This window comes from Typopeltis vanoorti, chromosome 14, assembly GCF_054136105.1.
Source record: "Typopeltis vanoorti isolate ZY-2024b chromosome 14, IOZ_Tvanoo_1.0, whole genome shotgun sequence".
Classification (NCBI taxonomy): Eukaryota; Metazoa; Arthropoda; class Arachnida; order Uropygi; family Thelyphonidae; genus Typopeltis; species Typopeltis vanoorti.
Window position 1 is genome coordinate 80,487,718 of NC_143562.1, and position 21,097 is coordinate 80,508,814.

Genomic DNA, 21,097 nt, shown 5'->3' on the forward strand with positions numbered 1-21,097 from the left:
ACATTTGTGAATAAAGAGGAGACGTCAAAGCTGACCATTATGTCAGTATGTTGGAGTGTAAGGTTTTCTATGCTGGCTTTGAAATGGGCTGAGTTTTTTTTTATGTGTGATGGTGTGTTGCCAGTATAGTGTGTGAGCTCTTTGGCCAAATGTTTAGCTAATTTGTATGTGGGGGAATCGATGCCATCCACTATGGGACGTAATGGCACATTTTCTTTATGTATTTTTGGGAGTCCATAAATACGGGGGGGGGGGGGGGGGGGTGTATAGAGTTAAATGGCTTTAATCTGTTGGTAACTTCTACAGGCCAAGAAGTGACTCTCTTAAGGAGCCTGTGAAGTTTTCTAATTTGAGAGTTGGTGGGATTGTAATTGATGGGGAGGTAAGTAGCCCGATCTAAGAGAAGAGCATTCAGCTTACCTGTGTAGTCCTTTTGGTTAAGGACTACAGTTGCGTTTCCCTTATCCGCTGTGGTGATAACTATTTCTTTATTATTCTTCATTTCCTGTAGAGCTTTATATTCCTTGTTGGATATGTTGGATTTTGGTGGGACTGCTTTGGAAATGACACAAGCTACATCCAGTCTCACACTGTTGGCGACTTGATGTGGAAGGTGGCAGATTCCGCATTCAATCTGGATCATAATATCCTCACTGGGTATTTTTTTGGGAGCAATCGCGAAGTTGTCTTACTTCGCAATCTGTCATACTTTGGCCAAACAGGCAGGACAGCGAATATCAGAATTTCTGAACACAAGGACTACATCCGGTTTCACAAGTACAGCCATTCTGGTCTTGCGGACCATGCTCTGGATACACGCCACAGAATACGGTGGAAGAACGCTACAGTAATACACCGTAGCAAATACAAATACGAAAGACTATTTATGGAATCAGCCTCAGCCCTAAGAAATTCTCCAAACCTCAACAAATTTGGTTGTATGCGACTGCCCCAAATTTGGGAGGCTTACATCAGCAGACCTTCAGCCCAACAGCCAAGAACACCTACTTAGCCCGCTAGAGGGCACCATCAGGACTTTTAGGAGAACAATAGCTTCATCTCTTCATTCCCAGTTACCGTGTTTGTAGTGCCTACGTGCACGTGCTTTTTTTGTAAGTTCCTTTAGAAGATGGCAATGTGACTTTGCCGAAATATCGGAAAATATTTACTAAGTTTAATTTAATTTATATCCTTAACTACGTTGTTCTATTCCTTAAGTGTTTTAATAATGCATAACCAACGTATAAGCCTGTCTATGAGAAAATGTCCATTTTATATGAATTTAGATATACATGTAAACAAAAATTATGCTTTATTTTTAATACAACAAAAACGATTCATATAATTACTTTTTTTTTTTTTATCAGTCGCTATCATTTCAGGCTTGCAATGTACATTCATATACGAAGATTCACGAGTGATCACCTGCGAATTTGCAAACTATTCAAATGAAGCAGTTATCACAATTTGAGAAGGAGAATTCATACATAATATATAATTTATTGAGAAATATATACATTTAAAATAATTATTTTTTTCTTAATAATAATTCCATGCGTTAATGATGCATAGCCGAAAATTGCCACGTACCCCCCCCCGGAAGACTTTTCACGTACTCCTGGGGGGGGGGGGTACGCGTACCACACTTTGAGAAACACTGCTCTAACAGGTAGTCATGTCACCAAGGCTTACATATTGTTAAGATGCCTACCAGAACACCACACATGTGATAACCACTAATCACAGTAATTTAAGTATACTGCAGTTGTTTGCTCACTAAGCAGTTCAGGCCACAATCTAGCAGTAGTCTCTTTTCCTATGGAGTAATACTCAAACAGTCACTCTCATCCACATCATTTGACATTATAAGAATGCCAAGTAAATGAGAATTTAGGTTTGGGATGTGCTGGTTTACACTCATGATACAATTTAATGGAATAATCACAGCAAAGATAAATAATTAAACGGCAGGTTTAATTGTTTTGATAATTCATGTCACAGAGAAATCAGCAGGAATACAATGCAAAATTGTAATCACACACACAAAGAGACAATAAGTAGAAGAAATGAAATTAGATTTAATGAAGACTAAAAGACTTATGAGGGGTGCTCTCTATAGGTGTGCTGTTGGCTAGTCTTAGATGTTATGCAAGAAGCCTAAGAATTAGTTACCCAACTCTTGGGACGTTTAATACAACTATTTATAGATAGAGATTATCAATCTCCATTTTGCTATGAGATTATCTCTATAAAGATTTCTTTTTTATTTTGAGTGTTTATTATTACACATGGGCTCAATTCCGATTGGTGCAATGACTTAACTGTTTCTTTTAGAATCCGGAAAATCATTGACGCAAGACTAAATACAAAAAATACACACATTTAATAAAACTAAAACAATATATACCCTTTAAATAAAATTATTACACAATACTGCAAAATACTGGATCCAAGGCCTTCAAAATTAAATCTACGCTTCAGAGATTTTCTTATCCATAAATATTAAAATCACCCATTCTCTGACTCATTCTATTACTGGATTGTTTAACATATACTTCTTCATCGTCATCAAATTCCTGTCATGTGTACCCTCAAGGGGTGTACAGAATATGATAGTACTATATGAAAAATTTACATCATTACTAACTTCCTAACATATACCTAATCACATCTATCAGATTAAACACCTTGTTTTCACAATAGCAAAAATGTTCATAGTCAATTTCTTTGTTAGGACCTTTTCATAAAATATTAATGTTTCCTCTTCTCTTCCATGGGATCCTTTCTTATTACCCTTATGTAGTATACAATATTTTTCCTCACTGAAGTATAAATACTCTCATCTCTTGCAGTTTAGTTTGATGCACAATTTACTATTTTTTGTACTGGAGAAAAAGTTTCTTCTATTACTTCAAAAACAACATATCTAAGTTGAGCTAATTCCGTTGCCCTTTCCCGTAGAAATAACAAATATATCCCGCATCCTTAAGACAGATGAAACTTTCCAATCAGCATTTTCTCAAACATTGCTTTAGAACATCGACTGCAATATCTTCTTTTGTTTACTAATTACTTGTTGATAGTCGCAACCCTCCAGTTTAAAGACTCAGTTTTACTATTCCTTTTTCAGAATCTACCATTAATATTCTTCCGACTGTCACATAAAACTAAATAAACTTTATAAAAACAAAAATTCCTCTGGTCTTCATTCTTAAACTTCCATTAGCTCTCTCTTGTTTACCTCGTTACTTCAATACCAAAAGCTCTCTGTCGGCTGTTAATCACGCATCAAACTCCTCGGCAAGCATGCGCACTCTGTGTAAAATGGCATGCAAGAAGTTATGTATATGATCGACATGTCTCCATTAGCGTAATGAGAATGTCTTTACAAAACACAACACTTAATAAACGTGTTATGAAACCAAAACTAACAATGCACTAACATAAACAATTTTTAAAAATTAAAATTGATTATTTTTACACAACCATATTTATTAAGATTAGGCTAGTTAAAACGAGTCTCTTTCAAAGCGTGTATTTATTATTTTGTCCTCTTTCCACTGTCACCTTCATAGTACTGAGGCTTAAATTAAACAGCTTGGTTAGAGCAGATGATAATTTCCTTGCACAATCTCATAACACATGGGTTAATATGCCATCTAATCCCATGGCTGCATTTGCACTGAACTTTGCAATATTTTAAGCACCTCCATTTCTTCAACCTCTATTCTTCCATCAGTCAATGTCTCATCTGGTATTGTAACATCACAACCACATGATACACCTCTGCAATATGCTCACTCAGTATACTATTCAACTATTTGGTTTGCTTCTGTTATCTCCTATTAGCATTTTTTTAAGTCATTTTCCTCCTTTTACTTGCCACATGTAAGAACTCTTTAGGATTTTTTTTTGGCCTCATCAGTTAGCTTTCTCTCATAATTAGCTTACTGGTTTTTAACTCTGCAAAATAGGAGAAATCTAGCTGAAATGCATTTATTCAGTAATGAGCATAGAAAGCAGAATTTTCAAGAACTAGAACTCTTTTCTATTAAGGAATTAAAATGGAAAAGAACTCCTTCCCATTTTAATTCCCATGGTGGAGAATTCTGCCCTCCCCCTTCCAAAATCTAGATAATATCAATAGTTTCTCTTTGGTATAAGGAAACTAATACCAAATTTAATTAAAAAATCCACGAGTGGTGCTGTTATGCAAGCAATCTACAAAGATGATTAAATGCAAAATGTATTTACACAATGCTAGTTGATATATATCTCAAAAATAGTTTTATTTTCTTATTAGAAATGGAGTAAGAATATAATGAAACAAGAACATTTGAGTAAAAACAGTACATGAAAAGATATCAGAAAGTGATGTTTGTAAGCTCACTTGCTCGCACAACACACACACACACACAGGAAGAAGTTTGTCTATACAGAAATGCACATTTTTTTCTAACAGGAATATCAGAGTGCATGTGTATACTAGAAAGCATGGTCTTTCGGAGAAAACTTTATATGATTATTTACAAGATAAACTGATATTTTAGAAAATTGGAAATAAATGGCAGAAAAACTTCAGATTGATATGCTAAAAAAATTTAAATGTACTTACTTGTTTAAAATATTTATACTTCCTTCTACATTCAAATGTTTAGATATCTAAACAAAAAAGAAACACTTATTAATACAACACTCAAACTTACAGAAATAAATTTACAAGTACAGAAAATAAGGATATACCAAATGTAAGAAACAGTCAGCATGTACTGTGTATATGGTATGACAGATGGATGCTATATTGAGTCAGTTTTCAGATTCAGAGAAATCAAACATATCTACAAGGTTAAGTGGTTTCACCATATGGAAATTTATTAAGGGCTAAGTTATAACTGATCTTAATGACAGTAGCCCCTCACAGGCAACTTGGTTTTTTTCTGCAAAATAGGAGAAATCTAGCTGGAATGCATTTATTCAGTAAATTTATTCTTCCTATCAAACAAGGGCTGACTACCTTATCCTATTAAGAATGAATAATTGGTATCAATTAGTGATCCTGTCTTTATATTAAAAAAGAAAACAGCAAACAAAGTGATTTTGTATAATTATTAACACCAGACTTCCATGGAGTCAAAAAGACTCGTGGAAGGTACACACTGTTACACACACACAAAGCCTATCAAACAGTGCTTTAAACTCATTCAATGATGTATCTGCATTCACTACAATGTCAGGCAATGCATTCTGCTCACCAACCACTCTCAATACAAAAAACCTGTTCCTTATGCCCTTGCTCATACCCTCCTTATACAGTTTCTAGGGATGTTCTATCCCTTCTTCCATTCTATGAAAAATTTCTTCCACATTAACCCAGTAACAACCTTTTATCAACTTATATGTCTCAATCATATCCACTCTCTTCCTCCTATTCATAAGGTTTTGCAAACTGCATTCTCTCAGTCTGCCTTCATATCCCACATTCCAAAGATCAGTTACCACCTTAATCAGTCTTCTCTGGACCCTTTCCAACATATCCTCATCGTCATGAAAACCAGGAAACCAAATCTGTGCACAATAATCAATGCGAGGCCTCATCAAGGCCTAATACAATGGAACCAGAACCTCTAATTCTGCATGTTAAGATCCTCCACATCATTACCATAATCTGATGTGATGACTTCACAACTTATGCAATGTGACCTCTGAACTTCAGATCCTTGTCCACAACAACTCCAAGGTCTGTTTCCTCAACTTCCGATAAAATTTTTCCACCAAGTGTATACTTTGCATCCCATTGTTGCCAACCAAATTTTAGAGTCTTGCACTTTGCAACACTGAACCGACAGTTCAATGTTGTCCACTCATAAAATGTATTCAAGTCTTTATGTAAGGTTAGAACATCTGCTTGATTCCTCATTACTCTCACCAGTTTTGTATCACCTGCAAATAGTTGTATATCACCAGTTAAACCCACCCCAATTTCATTAATATACAAATTAAATAACAGTGGTCCCAAAATAGATCCCTGTGGCACACCACTAGTGACACTGCACTCCCATACACAACTTGCTGATACTTATCAGAGAGCCAGATGCCTATATAACTCACTAATCTATCATCCAGTCCCTTTTGCTCCAATTTAATTACCAACATGGGGTGTGGCAATCATCAAAAACCTTGGAAAAATCTAAGTATACCACTGTATTATATGTATCTTTCTTGCCCAATACACGCGTCACCTTGTTATAGTACACAAGCAACTTGGTAAAACACGAAATCTCATTTACAAATCCATGATGACAAGCACAAAGAATACCACTGTTATCAATCTACTTTTGTATCCTAGCACTCACCAACCTCTCCAATACCTTAAACTCCAGATATACAGATAGGCCTATAATTTGTTTTAATAGCCTTATCACCACCTTTGTGAAGTGGAATAATTTTATCTTCCTTCCTTCTATTACTTTGGGATTTATGCCATTGCAAGATTACTGTTAAGCAGGTAGGCCAAGGCTGATGCTAACTCACTGGAACATTCCCTTATGTCTAACTTATGTGGACATAATTCCTCTGCTATCATCAGTAGCACTCCCTTTGGAATAAGGTCCTTCTTATTCCAAAGAATCACAAATTAAAATTGAGTGCATATCCACTGTGATTACACTGTACATTTTATAAGCCAATTATGAAATATATCACTTCAGAATAAATCACTAAAAAGAATATACTGCATATTTCAATAATACCCCATTCAATGATATGGTTTCCTAGATCAGATTTTTTTCTACACAATACCTGATAGCAAATACCATCTTAATATGTCAATCTGTCAGTCAAGGGACTCAAATATAAATTTACTGAAATTCTTTTTCTTTCAGTGTTAAGAAGTAATGAGCATTCATTATTGTAAATTATTGAGATAACTTGGGTAATTATCTTGGTTTAAGTTATTACTTCAACAATGTAACTGTTTCTATAATTTACTATAATGGCTCACAAATTTACTAAAATTTAGCAAGTTTCTTTTCCAACTATGTGATTCCATAAATGTTAGTTCATGAAATTATAATTTTTATGTTAGTAAATTATCAGGTACTATATTATAAATTAAGGCACTTAATTTCATAATGAAGTTTCATTATTTATTCTGAAATTCATAATTTCATTATTTATAATAAAGTCCATAATATAAAATAATTTTCAGAAGTAAATATATTAGGAAAATATATTGATTTAAAAATATCTGATTCACAAGCTTCCAGATTCTCATGATAATAATTCAGTTTCGTTAATTTAAATTTAAGTTTTCTAGCTTTTATAAGGTCAAGCTGCGATCCACTTTTGTTGGTATACTAAGGAAAACTTGCATGACACAGTAAAACTCAATGCCATCCAAAGAACAGCACCCAGCTATTCCTTTTTAATGGACAGCACCTTTTTAATTGCCATATATGGAATAGCTACTTAAAACAAACAAGTGAGGCATACTGACTAAATTTAAAATGCCTATGACTAAAAAAGCAATAAAAGAGTACTTATGATTACCAACAGGCCATGTCTTTTAATAGTTAATTATATGTATTAGTGGGTATTTTATTGTATAAAATTTCTATTACAATTTTTGAATGGAACTGATGTTTGCCAAAATCAGAAATTCTGAGCTTAATTAGCTCCATTCCTAGATGTATAATGTAAGTTAAAGAATAAACTTTTAAATAAATTATCAATTCTTTAAAAGAGAATTTTAAAGAATATTTAAAATTCTTTAATATTTAATCAATTATCAGCTCTAGGGCTAACAATCATTAATTTATGAATAAAAAAAATACAAAATTAATATAAAATCAGTTCTATGTTTATAAGAAGAATAATAAATTCCATGAACAGATTAGGCAATTAGAAATAAAATAGCAATTTTCCCAATAATTATTTTTTGTTCAGCAAAGATCAATCAGTTCATATTTCAGAAAGTGTCAGCAGCTTAGTCTACCCTACAATTATGAAGGCTGCTTATAGTTAGCATATACATATGATTTCACTGCTGAATCTTGTAATTCTTACCTTCAGAAGAATGAGTTATTTAACTATAAATGAACTTCATTTCCCATCCCCCTTTTTTCAATGGAATATAGCTATTTCCATAAATTAGTAATAGAAAACATATTGCACTCATTCCAAGGAGAATTCAAGCTGTTTGTTACAACTTTGATGTACTAAAACATAACATGCAGAAGTTCTAAAGCTTTCTGCTAGTTAATTTAATGCATAATTACTAAAGTCACATACCTTTATAAAACTCAAAAAACCAGAATGTTCTTTTTCAAATATGCTTTTTATTCTTTCTTTGATTTTCTTACATTTTGAAATATCTATTACTGCTTTAATTTTTTTTTTCAAGGGAAAAAACTTTACTGTATTACAATAGTTTTAAGGTGAAATTATACAGTAATATAAACATTCTAGATTGAAAGATTTATAACATTTCCAGTAATAACTACCACAAACTTCCTTTCATCTGCAGCTTTCCCCAGTTTCCTGGGCAAATGTCAGACTTCCTGAACTGAAACATCTACCTTCAACAGGGAAAGGGAAGCATTCTCATATTACAAAATTGATATACACAAAAATAGACTCCTATGACACAGCACAATGCTTATTTGTTGCACCAATGTTTAGCTTCATTTAAATGCACTGTAGCTGGGTATATGTAAAGTCAAGGATATCCAACAAACAAGAGGACTACTATATTATAATCAAAAGATCTAGTAAGTATATGTATTTACTGTTAGGCTTTGTTCAGGGGGGGGGGAATCTTTGGTCACCAAATACACACACACACACACTGTCATTTTAATCGTTTATTATTTGCTTCTTTTAGTAGGGGCATTTGTTTAATAGTTAATCTTCAGTAATATACGATTAAAATGACAGTGTGTGTGTGTGTGTGTGTGTGTGTGTGTGTGTGTGTATTTTTGATTTCATTAATTTTTTGTTCTTGGTTTTATGAATTTTTATAGTAGAAACTAATTACATTTTGTTGAAATGTAGATTAAATAACTGTAAAACCTTTCAAACCTTTTATTCTATCTGTTTTTTTAATAAATGACATACTGTAGGTTCAACTTATGAAATAACATCGGTAGTCAGTTGTAGTGGAAATTAATACTTTTATTTGATCACAGATGAAATCCACTTATATGAAAGATTAACATGTGCATACATCTTATATTTCAGATCAATTCACTATCATATTATTAAATTCAACTTACTGTGTGTATGTGTGTACACACACACTGTAAGTTTAATTTAATTTAACACACACTGTAATTAAACTTACAGTGTGTGTGTGTGTTCCACACATATCAAATAAAAGTATCAATTTCCACTACTGTGTGTGTGTGGAACACACACAGTAGTGGAAATTGATACTTTTATTTGATCACAGATGAAATCCACTTATATGAAAGATTAACATGGGCATACATCTTATATTTCAGATCAATTCACCATCTTATTATTAAATTAAACTTACAGTGTGTGTGTGTGTGTGTGTGTGAGTATATATATACACACACACACACACACAAAGTTTAATTACAGTGTGTGTTAAATTAAATTAAACTTACAGTGTGTGTACACACACACACACACACACACACACAGTAAGTTGAATTTAATAATATGATGGTGAATTGATCTGAAATATAAGATGTATGCACATGTTAATCTTTCATATAAGTGGATTTCATCTGTGATCAAATAAAAATATCAATTTCCACTACAACTGACTACTGATGTTATTTCATAAGTTGAACCTACAGTATTTCATTTATTTAAAAAACAGATAGAATAAAAGGTTTGAAAGGTTTTACAATTTTTTAATCTACATTTCAACAAAATGTTATTAGTCTCTACTATAAAAATTCATAAAATCAAGAAGAACAAAAAATTAATAAATATTTTTTCCATTATTTACTACACAACAAAGAGAATTACACATTTCATGTTTTGATTACATATCAGACATGAACCTCTGGAATGCATGAAGAACCTATCAAAATGTTCTGGGAGACAAGTGGGCAAGTCATTAAAACAATAGATGTAAAACTACAGTAGAGAGCACTGTGGTAGAAGGTAGCTTGCATAAACATCATGGAAACAGGAACAAGAGAAGATTAATGGTGTTTATTAAGAAAAAAATAAAAACTTAAGAGAACGAAAATGTTAGACGGAGATTGTAATAAGATTATGGAAAAAGGGGTGGTTGAATTATTTAATACTCACTTTAAGATATTTAATGCAAATGAAGATATATCAGGAGAGCAACAGACATAAAACTCACTCCAAATTTTAAAGATGTGGTGGAGAATTACCCATTCTTGACTTTAATATATCAGTACCTCATGGATGTTTAATTTTGCAAAATTAAAAATCTCACAAGTGGAGTATCCTAAAAAATGGAAAAAGGTTCCAACACACACACACAGTTTCCTTTGCAAGAAAAGGTATTTCTGAACCAGTTTTTCATGCTAATTTCAAATATGTTTTTAAAATTTTTCTATCACATGCCATTCCAGAGAAAAATTGTTATCTATTGTGATTCAATAACATTCTGCTGTTATTGCATCAACTGTGTTTAGTTAACAATTGCATAACATATTGTACAATTATGCCATAGATATAATAGTAAATATATGCAATAAATAATTTCACACAAAGCTTTTTGTACCTAGTAAAAAAAACCATGTTAACCATTTCCAATAAAGCTATTTGCCTTGAGGCAAATAGTTTTATTGGAAATGGCTAAGGAAAGCCATTCATTTCATATATCAATCTGGATGCTCTTCTCTATACCTTCTCAAGACTGCTCTTCTACCTCCTCTGTATCTATTCTAAGAGAAAGAAATACTATATTCAAGTTTGGAGTACCTAAGTGAGGCCTACCTATTGTTTTATATAGGGAAATAATTACATCTTTGCATCTACTAGCAAAGTTCCTGAAAATTAACAAAAGAATCTCATTTACAGTTTTGGGTGCCTTAAATACATTGTTTATAAAAGTTAGGTTTAGAATAACGGTAGACTGTTATTCTGAGGTCCTTTCCATCTTCCAATGTTTTGAATTTATCATTATCATGTTGTTATATCATTTTCTTTTGATTTAAGCCAATAAGAATACAATTTTGTTGTCTAAATTCCAAATTTAGCCAAATGCAATATGGCCAGTTCATCCAGACAGATACCAACTAATAGGGTGCACCACAAGGTGAGGACTGGATTAGGTCAGACCCCAGTTGGTTCTCTGCATTCCTTAAAAGACTGCATGGAAGTCTCTTCCAGTTATCCAGATTTGACCCTTAAGCAACTAACCCCCTTTTGGATTTATCCTTACCCAAAAAATAGGTTACTCACATTTACTTAGTTTTCTGAATTAAGTTGTTTTTTGGCCCAAAAAGAGAGCCTTGCTAAGACAATTCCTTTTCAGTTACAACATGAATTGTTTCTACAACAAAATATTAGTAAGTTCAATAATTATCTATTTTCCTTTGGTGTTTATATTGTGCAGCACTTGCTGTATGATCACTACACTAGGAGAAATGATATCAACATTAAGTCCTATGATCTGAATTACCTATAAGATGAACACCTATAACTTAGGATTACTGCTTATAAATGATCAAAATTCAGAGAACATCAGATAATATTGTATTCTGGTATAATAAATTTAGTTTAATCCTTTATCCAAGTGTGAGCAAACAAGTTTGCACCTGAAAATATCTTCAAGACCGAATATGGTGTTGTACTATCTTATTGGGGTCAACACCAGGCAACTTGTAGCAAAGGTGGACCAAGCTAACAACACTCCTATCCTAGTATCTCCCATAATGCAAAACACATCTCCTTGTGGATATGAACAATGTTATGCATTAAGAGATTGGCCACTACCCAGACTAGTTTCGACCTTTATTGAGGTCTCTTCAGTGGGAGCCAGGCCTAGAGGTGGAGATACCAGGCAGAAGCAATAGTGAGATCATCTTTACCTAAAGGAGTTGCCAAAAGGGGTGCAGCCTTTTTTTTTTTTTTTTTTATTAAATTATTCTGGATTTAGAGAAAGATGTTGAAAGTTTATTTTTCACTTGGTTAGACTATAATAAATTTAGTTTAATCTTTTATCCAAGTGTGAGCAAACAAAGTTTGCACCTGAAAATATCTTCAGGACTGAATATGGTGTTGTACTACCTTACTGGGGTAAGGTAGGTGTCGTACTACCTTACTGGGGTAAGGTAGTACAACACCGGGCAACTCGTAGCAAAGGCGGACCAAGCTAACAACACTCCTATCCCAGTATCTCCCATAATGCAAAGCACACCTCCTTGCAGATATGTATAATGTTATGCATTAAGGGATTGGCCACTACCCAGACTAGTTTCGACCTTTATTGGTCCACCTTTGCTACGAGTTACCCGGTGTTGTACTTCCTCACCCCAGTAAGGTAGTACAACACCTACCTTACCCCAGTAAGGTAACAACACCATATTCAGTCCTGAAGATATTTTCAGGCACAAACTTTGTTTGCTCACACTTGGATAAAGGATTAAACTAAATTTATTATAGTCTAACCAAAGTGTAAAATAAACTTTCAACATCAATTGTGTTCTGGTATAAGTGAACTTGCACAAATTGTGAAAATTTAGCATAAGCACTGGGATATGGTGAAATCTCTCTCTCTACCTGCTGGATCAGAACAGATGGAAAATGGAAATACAACTATTATTGTATACAACTATTGCTATTATGAAGACTGGAGTAGAAAAAAAAGTAAAGAAAATCATTAGTTAAGAGTGATTAGTGGTATTACGAGTCCCAGAGATAAGCTTAGAACAAGACAGATTTTTAACTATGGAAAAGCAAACAGAAGAATTTAAACTGGATACCCTCTACCACAAAATATAAGAGAGCAAACATATGCTTCATGAACCAAAGAATGTACTTTGAAAAGTGCTATGAGCAATGGCTAAAACCACTGCTATCTTATTCATAATAATGCTTTAACAGTACAACCAGCACAAAGAGGGAGAAAAAATGATTAAACTCGGTAATATTCACTGTTTTTTTCTACCTAGCATCATCAGAGCACAATGATAGCTGTGACAGGCACACAATACTAAACTAAGTCATTGTAGAAACAATTTAAATTGTAACTGACATGTAATGGCCTTACATTACATGTCAGCATTATATGTAATTGACACATTACGTGTCAATTACATATAATGCTGCCCTGTATGGGTCATACAAGGGTGGTCTGAAAAGTTCTCTGCCTAATAATAAAAAAAAACTAATAAAAATGATTTATTCCAGCCATTATCCCATCCCAGTAGTGGTTCTCAGTAAGATCTGCAAAATACTCCTTTACAGCTGCAATCACCTCTTGATTCCAAGAAAAACGTAATGCTGACCAGCAAGGAAGAGTTTTAGTTGTAGGAAGAGATAGAAGTCAGAGAAAGTGAAATATGGGGAATAGGCTGGATGTTCCAACAATTCAGAGTGCAGATCCCTTAATTTTCCCATTGCCAAAACACCTTTGTGGGCAGGTGCATTGTCCTGATGAAAGATGATTTTTTTCTTCTGCAAACCGGGTCATTTCTCACAAATTATTTCATCTAGTCTGGTTAAAATATTGGAATAATATTCCCCGATTATTGTTTTACCTTTTTCAAGATAATTAATAAACAAAATGCCTTTAGCATCACAAAACACTGATGCTATGACCTTTCCTGCTGATGGAACCAAAATCTTCTTTGGCGCTGAACAACCCGCTTCTGTCCACTGTTTTGACTGATGTTTGGATTCTGGTGTGTAATGGTGAATCCAAGTCTCATCCATAGTAATAAATCGATGCACAAAATCAGTTTTTATTCTTGTTAAAATGCTCATCCTTGGATGTCCTTCATGTGGATCATCGTCAAGGCTAGTACGGCCAGCCTTGAAGCTGGCGTACCAGCTTTAAACTCTGCAGCCTATTTCTTAATTGTCAAAAACGATGGGGAAGAGTGCCCATAAACTTTTATGAACTTCGAATGAATTTCTTTTGGCATTAAACCTTCTTTTACAAAGAATTTTATAATCGCATGATACTTAATTTTATCAATTTCAAGGGATACAGACAACACTTTTGCTTCAGACAGCTATATAAAACAAACTACATGATAGAATGACTTGCAATTTCACATGGATGCTTATGACATGTGTACCAACTTAGAAAGAAAAAAGAAAAGAAAAAAATCTTGCTGATAGTGTTGCCATCTATGGCCGAGGTCGAAAACTTTTTTCAGACTACCCACATATAATTGCAAAATTAATTTAGATAAATCTGGCTATTAGATTTTAAAAACAGTCTCCCAGATCTTTGGTAATTTAATGCAACCATATTTGTTGAGGTTGGGAGAGTGCTTCATAGCTGATGCTAATACTCTCAGACCTGTAATGACTATGTAATATAGATATTTTTCCCCATCTGATCCTATGTGAAGGAGTATTCAGAGCATTGACTGCCAATCCCGATTTGTCATGCAGATGATCTCGGATGTAATTTTTATGTTCACAGCAGATGTTTAACTGATCTACCATCTGTTTAAAGTAGGCTACACTGCAGGCACAAAGAACTTTATACACTCCTGGATGTAGTTGATCTTTTGAAGAATGTATGAAAGTAGCAAGCTGAATGAAAGGTTTGAAAGTAGTACAGAGATCATATTTGCAGAGAACTTTGGATATTTCTTTCTGATGTACCCTAAACATATCAGATGGGAATATGTTTTGCTGTGATCCTTGTGTGTAAGATGTACGGAGAGTGAATGTAATATTTTATCTATTTTGTATGGACAGTAGCTATTGGCTAAAAAGGTGTTGCAAAGGTCCCCAAGCTCAGTTTCAAGGGCTATGGTCTTTTGAACAAATAGCCCTGGCTTGGTGAGTAAGAGTTTTGAGGATGACAATACTGTTGGGTAGGGTGGTAGTGTGATTGTTTATGTAACAATATGAGTGGGTTTTGTGTAGATGGAGAGGGATAATGAGCATTAGGAAGTTGTGCCACTAGTATATCTAGAAAGGGAAGACTATTATTATTTTTTTTTCAGTGAATTTTATTTTTAGGATGTTGGCTGTTAAGATGTGCCAAAAATGTATTTAATGTGGATGCTTGGTTTTCAAAATGCTCCATACAGAAGTTTGCTAGAGGGGAGAGAAGAGAGGAAACCAAAACATTCCTATCTAACTGTTAGTATATTTTTCCTTTCCATAGGAAATAACCTGCATATATGGTGAATTTATTATGATTATTACATGACACTTCAAAAGGAGTGTCATGTAATATCCAAAGACTCATCAAGGGAGGACACCTACTCTACAACATTCTTTCCACCACTTAATCCACTAACTACATCAAACCGCTACTACTATCATCATCTACACCAATGGCATCTACTGCCCACCATCACCACTAATATTTTTTGTAATATTTGTATGTAAATTGTGTGTTCTCAAGGCTGATTTGTCTGTATGCAGGATGAAAAACCCGAGTTTCTGGGAGAAAAAACCCTGCTACCTCTATGAAATTGGCTAACTCACCTTCAATTGAATAAAATCCATATAAAGATCCCTCTTGTTACAACGAGAATTGAACTTAGGCCTTTTCCAATCAAAGGGCACAACATACCATCATTCTTCCAATTGCACTACGGAGGCACTTGAAAATTTGCCTGAACAATGACTTGATCCCTGGTTAAAAGACTAATGCTCTACTGACTGAGCCATCTGGGCACACAAAAGAGGAGTAGAAAAAGTTACTTTAGTCGGCGACTAGAATCAAACTCTAGATGCTCTTTCTTTGGGCAGTCTAGCTGAGAAGTGTAAACACCACTTCCACCACTATACAGGCTCTAAAATAATTGAATCTAAATGATTCAATTATGTGAAAGGGAGAAATGTGGCTTAATAAAGTCAAAGGTACACTAGCGAAAAGTGAGGTGATCTCAAAATTGACCATGATGTCAGAATCTGTCAGAGTTAAATTTTCTATTAATGTTTTAAAGTGCAAAGAATTTTTAATAGATGAGGAAGAGTTGCCTATAAAGGAAAAAAGAAATGATTTGAATACATGTTTAGCCAGTTTTCAGCTAGAACTGTCTATGCTATCTACTATTAGACAAAGAGGTTATTGGTTTGGGACCCCCATATATCCTATGCAGTTTGACATGATAAAGTTTAATTTTTTTGATAATTTCTTTAGGCCAGGATGCAACTTTTTTTAAAAAATAATTTGTACACTTTTCTTTTGGGATTTTGTAGGATCCCAATCTATGATCTGATAAGTGGAGAAGTCCAAGAAGTTGATTCATTCTTCTGCTGTACTCTGCTTGGTTTATACTGACAGTAGCATTTCCCTTATTGGTTTTAGTTTCAATAAATTGTTTATTCTTATATAGCTTTCTAAGTGCTGATATATTCTTCAGATATATGAATTTACTTAGAATATTAGCCACATCCAACTGAATATTGTTAGCCACTGGGGGTGCAAGTTCATAGATATGTTCCATGCTGGTCATAATTTTTAAAAATAGTACTTTTTTGGAAGCAGTGGTAAAATTATACCCACAACTAGGTGTGTTGACTGTGTCACACACCTAGTTGTTTGAAAGTGTTAGCAACAATAGATTTACTACGTGTTCTTGTCATAGTTGAAGTCGGTAACAGCTCTGCTGTTGAAGTAGTGCAAATTTCTCAGATGGAGATTCTCAACTTTTTTCAAATTTTTTACGAGCAGCATTTTCAGAGACAGAGATTAGAATAGATCACAGTTTTGGCTCGAGTATTTAAGAAAGCTCTTTACGCAATGCCATCTTAGTTTGTTAGGAAGACTGGAAATAATTTGGCAGGCTGAATTACATATTTTGTAAAGTGGATCTGAAGGTTTCAAGAAATTTGCATTATTATTTTTTTTGCAAACTATTTCTCTTTGTTCGATTCATATGACTTTTCAAATTGCATGAGGATAGTTCTCACTGTCTCTTCTACAATATTACGAAAGTTATGAAGTTTACGAAAGGAAACTGTGAGCAAGAGGGTAAGGAGTGGTTTCTTTGTGTGTGGAGGGTGGCTGAGCCGTGGAATGCATTGCCTGATGGAGTGGTGGGAGCGAGAACGGTCAGTGAGTTTAAAGAGTGGTATGATAGACTTTGTGTTTCTCAGGGGGGGGACCTCCCCTCAATGAGTCTTGACAGACTTTATGTCTTAGGAAGGACCTCCCTCGATGAGTCTTTTGACTCCTTGGAGGCCTGAATAATAATAATAAATAATAATAATAGTCACATTGTCTATCATTTCTTGAGGCAAACACTCCATTGATATTCTGTCTTGCACTTCATGGATCATCGAATCTCCATAGATCACATCTCTTACCACTCTGTTCCTTGCTTGCTTTCATCTGTCACTCTCTCTCTCTCTCTCTCTCCCCCCCCTCTAGCACTTTCTTTCCTCCTTCTTCCACTTACTTGTGTCATCTCTCTGTCCCTGGTTCCTGCATTGTGTCACCTTTTCTCATTCCCTCTCTGCACATGATTCTCCTATTCTCTATCTTTCTATTGTTTTCATAACTCTCTCTCTCACTCCTACTCTCATTTGCTTTGATTATTCCATTGTTTCCATCTCCTAATCTCTTGTTTCACACTTCTTAACTCATTCCTCATACATTCCACTTCTTCTTTCAGTGCAACTATTTCTCTCTCTAAGCATTCTCACTTGATATTCATCCTCCCAGTCGACACTATCTTTCAAACCTACTGCTACACTACATAATTTTATATTCTTATTTACATGCCACTTATCTTCCTCACCCTTGATCATTCTACTCATCTCTCTCAGTTGCTATTCACTCACTTCTGATATAATGCTGCTGAAGTCCATTAGACTAATTTTGATATAACCAAGTACTTCCCATTTTCAAAGATGCACTGTTAAATGAACATTTTTCAAGATATTTTTCAAGTCTGTTTTTGCTGTACTATTTTTGTTTATCTATATCCTAATCATCTTAGTTCTTCTTAGCATTAACTAGCCAAATAATAACTAATTTATAAAGTTGATATTATTATCAAACAATTTTTTAATTTTAAATATTTTTTATTACAATACCAACTGTATAAATGTATTAAATTCTTCAGAAGTGTGATGACCCATATTTCATTACCCAAAGATGAACGTGAGAAACTTGGAATTACGAGTAATCTAATTCGTGTTTCCGTAGGACTTGAATCTACAGTTGATTTAATAGAAGATTTAAATCAGGCTTTGAACAAAACTTGAAGAGGAAGTGAATAACTATTCAGATGTGTGACAAGTAACCTTTCTACTTTGGGTCACAGAGCAATCTCAAATAGATTCAATTAATAACATTCTCAAATAGTTTTATAAAAATTAATAAAAATTTGTATACCAAATTCTTGTAGTGGTTTAGATTTAAATCAATTAAGATGAGGAGGGCTGAGAAACAAAGAAAACTTTTATGACTTCTTCCAAGCATCTTGTAAAGTCAAAAAGTAGAAATCATAATCAAAATAATTAATTACATGAATATTATAAAGAGCAATTAGGAAGTGATGTGTTTGGTAAAGTAAGCAAAAGTATAGTACAAGTATTACCATATATTGTAAAGTATTAGTATTACCATATATTGTAAAGTATCTTGACAGACTTTATGTTCTTAGAAAGGACCTCCCACGATGAGTCTTTTGACTCCATGGAGGCCTGAATAATAATATGCAATTCAAATAAAGAGTGACATAACATACACTTGAATTATAAAAGCTTCTCTTTTTTGTAATTCTCAATGCACTAATAGCACATTCTCCTGCTAACTCAGCTGTGATTGAGACACAAGCAAGTAAGCACATTATGTGACTCATGTTTTAAATGTTATCAACCACTCTTCTCATGCACTTCTAATATAGGGTGAAATATTAGTATTTCTTCCAAGCCTCATCACAGGAGGTTGAACACCCACTCTGGCAATGCAATCCACTTGTTAACCACTCACCAAACAAAAAAATCTCCAAAAAAAATCTCAAACAAAAAAAATTTTTACTTCCTTATTCACATGACCTTTGCACAGTTTCCAGGAATGATCTCTCGATTTCGCATCACCCATTATCCTATGCCACAGATGGTGAACCTATGGCATGCGTACCAGAGGTGGCACATCTGAGAATTTGGCTGGCACGTCAACGCAAAGTTGATGGATGTATTTACAAGTGATATCCTTTTATACGCTTATAAATTATTTAACCTTTTTTTTAATTGTTACAATACATACAAGTTAAATTTTGTTTTACACCAGAGATCAGCTATGAAGATGTCCATATGATTGGTGTGGTATTAACAAAAGGTCGCACGACCCAAAGACAAAGGCAACCTACAATTGTTGAGTTGAAATGCTAATTCTCTTCAACCAAATTCCATAACATGTGAAACTGTCATAACAACATTCACTATGTATTTTTTAGTTTTAATACATCCACGACGGGTGTCGTTTATTGTTCTGACGGAATTTCTCTTTATCAATGGGCTCAACTTACACAAAGTTTCAACCTTTGGTTGAATTTTATTGCTGCTTGTTTGCATTTGAGCTGGCACAGGAACTCGCACATGCATTGCATGGCATATTTCAATTCGTGGTAGAATTTTATTTGAAGTTAGCCTTTATGATGCTGTCATGATGAATCAGAATTTCAAATGCAATAAAACAAACACTTATTTCATGTAATTGAACAATAGTTTTTAGTTAGATACTGTGTTTCCAATGCAATATATGGTTTTGCTTGAATCTATACAGCATAGTTTCTGTGAGAGAGAACATGTGATTCATCAGTTAGCACCGTTTTTATTCCAGCTGTCTCTAATTGCACTATTTGTTGAGATATATATTACACACACACACACACTGCAAAAGCCTCCATAACTTAATCAGGGATATGATAAAACTACTTGTTTTTCTTGCATTTGCAGTATAATGGCTGTTGGGGAGGGCGTGTTAACTGCAGGGAGCGAGTTACTACTGCCTCGACTTGAACATGTTTAAACATTTTTCGTGTGCTAGGTATATGCAACACTTTTTAATGCATTTTTTCATAAAGCAAAATCAGGGGTGCCAGTTATACGCGAGGGCGAGTTATTTTCGAGTAAATATGGTAAGTGTTTCGCCGACAAGTTGACATCCTTCTGCTGCTTCCCTTGCTCAGCTAACTTCGATGGTGAGTTACAATGCATAAATATTTTTCTCACTACTGTTTTTTCTTTCTTTCAAACCAACATAATGAAAATCAATTTAATAATACAATAATCAATTTTACACTGAATAACATTATAAATTTATATATATAAATAATTATAAATAAATTAATATAATTTATTTAAATATTATAAATAAATTAATTAATATAATTAGAAAAAATAAAATATTTATAAAATATTATAAATAAATATATATATCATAACAATAAAGAGCCAAGAGGCTATTTTTTCCGACGGCGTAAATTAAGTTAAGGGGATAATAAATCCCTCATTATTTTAAAGCAGGATATGAAACACAGAGTTCGAAATCTAAGAGTTTCATGCCGAAGAACTATCGGAAAGTCAGCTTTAAAATAATGAGGGATTTATTATCTCCTTAACTTTATTTACGCTGCCGGAAAAAATAGTCTCTTGACTCTTTATCGTAGTAATAATAATAATATATATGGGTACACCATTCTGGCAATTTGTATAGCAGGGGTATGTAGGTTCGTTTCACTTAAACCTTGGTATTATCCAGGTCTACCTACTCACCGATGAGACCTCAATAAAGGTCGAAACTGGTCTGGATAGTGACCTCTCCTCATAATGTAAAACAAATAGTAATACATCTCCTAGGAGCTGCGTTTTACATTATGAGAAAATATTAAGGATAGTGATGGATCTTGCTCCACCTTTGCTCCGAGTTGCCCTAGTGTTGTACTACACAGGTGTTGACTTATGCTTGGACTCACTGATAGTTTTTCGG

At 33.9% G+C, this 21,097-nt stretch overlaps 1 protein-coding gene across 3 annotated transcripts in view; it reads right to left on the reverse strand.

Moving 5' to 3' along the window:
* The window catches only part of LOC150099705 (protein salivary glands marred-like), a 69,853-nt gene that overhangs the window by 34,966 nt on the left and 13,790 nt on the right, over positions 1-21,097 (reverse strand). For 2 of the 3 annotated variants that reach the window (XM_090404385.1, XM_090404388.1), the window contains exon 2: positions 4,616-4,662. In XM_090404385.1, the coding sequence (XP_090260511.1) occupies position 4,616 (1 nt within the window). In that variant the 5' untranslated portion in view covers positions 4,617-4,662. Of the gene's footprint in view, positions 1-4,615; positions 4,663-8,289; positions 8,524-21,097 lie in introns of those variants that run through there. The other variant, XM_090404386.1, reaches the window with a different exon arrangement.